This window comes from Egretta garzetta, unplaced genomic scaffold (assembly GCF_000687185.1).
Source record: "Egretta garzetta isolate BGI_Z169 unplaced genomic scaffold, ASM68718v1 scaffold523, whole genome shotgun sequence".
Taxonomy (NCBI): domain Eukaryota; kingdom Metazoa; phylum Chordata; class Aves; order Pelecaniformes; family Ardeidae; genus Egretta; species Egretta garzetta.
This window is the reverse complement of record NW_009259177.1, coordinates 339,994-345,722: the sequence shown is the minus strand read 5'-3', so window position 1 is coordinate 345,722 and position 5,729 is coordinate 339,994. Positions and strand designations below refer to the sequence as shown.

Below are 5,729 nucleotides of genomic sequence, written 5' to 3'. Positions count from 1 at the left end.
GTTCTCAAAAATAGGGTGCAGCTACCTAACGATAGTGTCAAAGATCAAAGTACCTGCTTTTCTTACCCATCTTTTTCAAAACCAAGCATATGAAGAAAAGCTTGCATGAGTAAATAAGTAGCCTGACAAGGACAAATATTTTTTTGAGGTATTTATGCCCTTCAGTCTTAGGGAAGGAGGCTTTTATAAAACGAAAACAACACCTATCCAAAGTTGCTCTTTTGTGCTGTTCCACACCCCCCCACATACCCTGCTCACAGGAGTGAATTAGTCTCCTGATCTGGCTCACCAGCTCAAGGGAAGGAGTGGGGACAGTTACGTGGGAGAATGATAAAGCCTCCTGAACTTTTGCCAAAGCCAAGTCCCCATTGCCTACAGCTACACCCTTTTCGTCCTGCTGATCAGCTAACAATTTCCCCCTTCAAATATGCCAGGGCAAAACGATCAGAGCTTTTAATTCCTTCCCTGATGCCATACGTTCTCATCACCATCTTGTCGGAGTGGGAGGCAGAATTTAGAATCTGTGGCATTGAATCCTGAAGTAAGATTCTTCATGTTGAGTTATTTGGTGTGGGACTGGGCTCCTAGTGACCTAACTTTGTACTGTGAGATGAAGATTTTGTAGATGTGATTGAAAAAAAAGCTTCACAAAGCAGACTTTGGGTTGCCTGGGAGGGTTGTGGAGTCTCCATCCTTGGAGATACTGAAAACCCCACTGGGCATAGTCCTTGGCAGCTTGCTCTAGTTGACCCTGCTTTGAGCAGAGGCAGTGGACAAGATGGGTCTTTAGAGGTCCTTCCCAACCTTGATTATTCTGTGAACTGAAAGTAGTTTCATGCAGTCTACCTTTCTCTTAGTTGTGCACATAACAAAAATAGTTGTTACGTATCCGGACATCAGAAAGTAACCTGGCTAATACATGTGTTATAAAGGTATTAAACAGTTCCAAGAGATTTAAAAACATTTGAGATGTATATGTAATTTGGGGAAAATTGTTTATGTCCAAGAGAAGTTCCAAGGCTGTCATGTTTTGTGGTGGTGTTGAAATTCTAAGCAGACTTTTATGCAGGTGAATATTTAAAGTACAGTTGATTAATCTATAAACATGCATATAACACTTTCTAGAGCAAGAAACAGCACATTCCTTATCGAAACAGCAAGCTTACTCGTTTATTGAAAGATTCTCTTGGAGGAAATTGCCGAACAATAATGATAGCTGCTGTTAGTCCATCTTCTATGTTCTATGATGATACATATAATACTCTTAAGTATGCAAACCGAGCAAAGGATATCAAGTCTTCTGTAAGTATGTTGGTATTGATCTTTTGCAAAGTATAATAATATAGTATTAAGAGAAGGAGAGATGTTTTTTTTACAAGATTATAATTTCCTTCATTTTGTCTCAGAACTTCTTTCTTACAGTCAACTCTTCATCATCTGCATCATAGATGTAGTAGATGAAGAGAGTACAGCTCACTAGTTCTGGCCTAAAAGCAACATAGCTTCATTAATGGGATTATGCTGTCAGTTGGAAAGAGTTTGTTTTCTGAGTCTCAAATTTTGAAATAACCTTCAGCTGGTAGAATTCACAGCCAGTTTTGGTATCTTACTATTACATTCTCAGAACTGTAAAGCATATTGAAGAAATCTGAGCAGTGTACAACAACCAGTCCAGGTTTGTTACAAGCAGAATTCAGCTGGAGCCAAGAAGCTCAATGAGATTATATTGATAAATGAAAAGCTATTGGGGTGTCCTGTCTTCTGCCACCTATTAGCTAGATTATTCTGATTTTTGTTTTCATAATCCTCTGTCTTGCAGTTCCTAATTTCTTTTATGTAATATGGGGTTGACTGTGGTTTGTATTTGTTGCATACTTAGGATAGTTTTTATAATAAAATGCGCAAGTTATACATTAAATAGTAAAACTAGTCTGAATAAATGCAAAATGTGCTTGTACATGTAATAATTTTGTATTGTTCTATTGATAGAAATGACATGACCATGGATATACAACAGATCATTGCAAAAGCCAAGAGTTATATTTTTGTTGTGCAAGTCAGGATTGTATTCATCACATACCTCATAATATAGTGCAAGTGTAATTATCCAGTACTTATACACAGGGTATTTATTATGCAGGAAAACATGAAGTAGCCTTCTTAAATTCTAACTTGTCTTCTTTAACAGTTGAAGAGCAATGTTGTTAGTGTGGACACTCACATAAGCCAGTATGTTAAAATCTGCAATGAACAAAAGAAAGAGGTATGTCAAAATCAGTTGTTAAAAGTTTGAAAGATGAATTGTTATAACTTTGAATTCAAATAAATGTTCATGAGATTGAACCTATAGGGCAATATTGTCCTGATTCTCCCATATAGTCATTTGAAGTAAGAAAGATGTCTTGTATTCTAAGAGGGGTATCACTTTCTGCTTTTCGAAACAGAAGCACAGAATGATAGGTTTAAAAACCCCCCAAAAAATATGCCAACTAAAAGGTCCCTTTTTTGTTTTAGATCCTACTGTTGAAAGAGAAACTGAGAGAATACGAAGAAAAGCAAGCAAGCATTCCTGAAAATCATAATGCAGCAGTACTTTCAAACAACCAGCAAGTGGAAATAGAAAGGTAAATTAATCACACTACGATCTTGCTTCAAAACTGGAGTTAAAAAAGTATTTGTAAAACAAACTTAGTCTTTTCAATATTGATTTCCTCATTTTTAATATTGCTTTAGTTAAACTAGGTGTGGCTTTGCATAACTTAACACTTATTTTCAGAACAACTTGGTGGTGGATTTAAAACAAAACAAACATTTTGTACTTGAGGAAGTATCCTGACATTAACCTTCTAGGCAAATTATTCAGTAAAGCACTGCAAGATATCCAGGTACTCTGATCCTCAGGAAGCTGATGTAACTCACTCTGACATTATAGTTTACATCAATGGTGAAGGTCTTCCACCTACAGTTATTTGCCTATGAAGTATTTATTAAATTGGCAGAAATGCAGAAATGTCAGTGTTCTGTGGATTATATTTATTGCCATCAAATTTTCATTAGAACTGCTGATATCAAAAGTGTGTGTTTATGATAGGGAATTGAATTTTACTAAAAGTTATGAGCTTCATCAGTGTGTCACCGAAATTGGGAAGAATGAACCTCGTAACACCAATGTAGTGGTAGAAGGCAGGCAGTCTTTAGTCACGGCACCGGATGCACGGGGGATCGCTCCACCTAATGTGCATGCCTTCAAGTGGCAACTTGCCCGGTTTATATGTAGCAAAGTGTTACACATGCATGAAGTTTCCCAATACGCCTATGCATATGCATAACCTGTCTCCGCTTTGTATTAAAATTAGCTTTAGGAAGTCATTTTCATAAGTCCCTCCCCACTGCGCCTGCTCAGTGCCTCCTGGTGGTGGTCATTGGGGGTCATGGGGATGAAGGCTGATGGCTCCTCTTTGTCACCGCTAGTAACCCCTTGTTCTTGCACAGACTCAGTTGCTCCTTGGCTCTTGCCCAAACTGCAGAGTCAGTGTAAACCAGTTCTTAAGGTAAACACCTGTTTCTTATCAAAAACTGTCCTTCATAAGGAGCCAGAAATCTTCCTGCATCAATTAGTTCTCATTCCTTCTAGTCTAGCAACCTTGGCAAACCGTTATTATCCTTTTGCTTCATCCCCTCAATAATTATCTTTTCAATACTTCCATCTTAAATCAATGTTTCACTGCTAACGATTCAATTTACTTATTACATGATGGTGGGAGCGTTGTGATCGAATCATTCAAATGTCGTTCCTTGGCTACTGCTTGTATGATTAATCAGTTGAGGGCAGTCCTCTTCGTGAATTCCTTCTTTAGACAATAGTAAATAACTAGTATTGCTACAAATACTATTAATAGTAGCAACACAGTATTAATCAAAGATTTCAGCCAGGAACTCAAATTCCATCCTAACCCACTGAGAATTTTATCTAGCCAATTTTCTTGCATATCTTCTTGAATTCCTTGGGTATCTTTTACTATTTGTCCCAGTAAACTCAAATAATGTTCAACATCTTGGGTGACATTTGGGATGTTTATGCAACATGATCCATCTTATCTCTCAAATATCCACAAACTCCATGTTCCTTTAACAAGAGCATATCCAAAGCCCTTCTGTTTTGTAGGGTCATCCTTGAGGTCGCCTGTAATTGTAAATTTAGTTGTTTGAATCCCTTGCTTATTACGCTAGCCCATATCTACCTGGCCAGTTAGTCTATACAACCAAGCCCTATTCTTGTGGGTTGATAAGGGAGTCAATAAAGATTCTAAAGCCCATCCAGTTTTTACTCCTGTCGAAGGTTCATTCTGCATCATCAATTTGTGATCTTTTTGTTCAAATTAATGTTAAATTTTCAGAGCTCCCTCTGAAGGGAGCCTTTTTCCAGATTGAACATAAGGTTGGCCTTCCTAAAGCGATTTGTTTCACCTTTCCATTCACCGGTAGGTGGGTAGACCAGGTTCCATTGCTCATTGCCCTCAATCCTGATAGATTTGCCTTTACTCTAAACAATCAGTCATCATCAGTTTCCAGATTAGAATCCATTTTTCCCATGTTTTACAATGATATCCCCCTCTTTTAAGCATGTTTTGAAGTCAATTTTGCAGTCTCTGGATCTCTGTTGACGGTTTTCCATGTAGGGGCTTTCTTCACTCGAGTGTAGTGCATCCATGGTTCCACTCCTTTCACTTTAATTGCAGTATAAGTTGTTAACAGTACCTGGAAAGGGTCCCTTCCACTTCTCCTGCACTGGTTCAGAGTCCCATGTCTTTATGTACACAAGATCACCTGGCTGATACTGATGTGCAGGCGTATCCAAGGCAAGCGACCTGGTCAGCACTATGTGTCTTTGGAGGGCTCCAAGGGTTTTTCCTAAAGAAATCAAACACATTTTCAAATCTGCTTCCCCTGCTACCTTCATATCCCCTGGGATGAGAGGGGTCTGGTAAGGTTTGCCATATAAATTTCATATGGACTTATACCATCCTTACATCTTGATTGGATTCTAATTCTCAGGAGAGCTAATGGTAAAGCCTGTGGCCATTTTAAAGATGTTTCTTGCTAGATTTTACTTACTTGCCTTTTCAATGTTTGGTTCATCCTCTCCATTTTCCCACTTAATTGTGGTCTCTGGGGGGTAAGCAGGTCCCATTTTATACCCAAAATTTTGCTAATTTGTTAAACCACATTCGCCACAAAATGTGATCCTCTATCAGAGGATATTCCTATTGGCACCCCAAATCTTGGTATTATTTCCTTCAACAATAATTTAACTACTTCCCTAGCTTTGGTGCGGCAAGGGAAAGCCTCTGGCCATCCCAAAAACGTATCAGTCAACACTAACAAATACCTACATCCATTTTGTATGGGTAATTCAGAAAAATCAATTTGCCAGTAATCTCCGGGAGAGTTTCCTTGTTTCGTTACCCCTAAGGGAGGTTTCTTTTGATTCAGGAGATTATTTTAAGACTAATCGGACACTTAGCTACTACTGATTTAACTATTCCTGTCATCCCTACACACACTACAGATGCCTTCAAACTTGGAACCATAGCATCTACACCCCAGTGTGTTTGCTCATGTTTTTCTTTTGCAAGTTCTATCATAACTTGTGGGGTTACTATTGCCTGGTTTTCTGGCGTTACCCACCATCCATCCGTATTTTGTGATGCTTTCAATTGTTCTGCTAA

At 38.4% G+C, this 5,729-nt stretch overlaps 1 protein-coding gene across 3 annotated transcripts in view; it reads left to right on the top strand.

Annotated features, from left to right (window-relative positions):
• KIF18A (kinesin family member 18A) overlaps positions 1 to 5,729 on the top strand; it is a 53,536-nt gene that overhangs the window by 8,140 nt on the left and 39,667 nt on the right. For 2 of the 3 annotated variants that reach the window (XM_035891187.1, XM_009635575.2), the window contains exons 6-8: positions 1,126 to 1,302; positions 2,189 to 2,263; positions 2,515 to 2,624. In XM_035891187.1, the coding sequence (XP_035747080.1) occupies positions 1,126 to 1,302; positions 2,189 to 2,263; positions 2,515 to 2,624 (362 nt within the window). The remainder of the gene's footprint in view (positions 1 to 1,125; positions 1,303 to 2,188; positions 2,264 to 2,514; positions 2,625 to 5,729) is intronic. The other variant, XM_035891186.1, reaches the window with a different exon arrangement.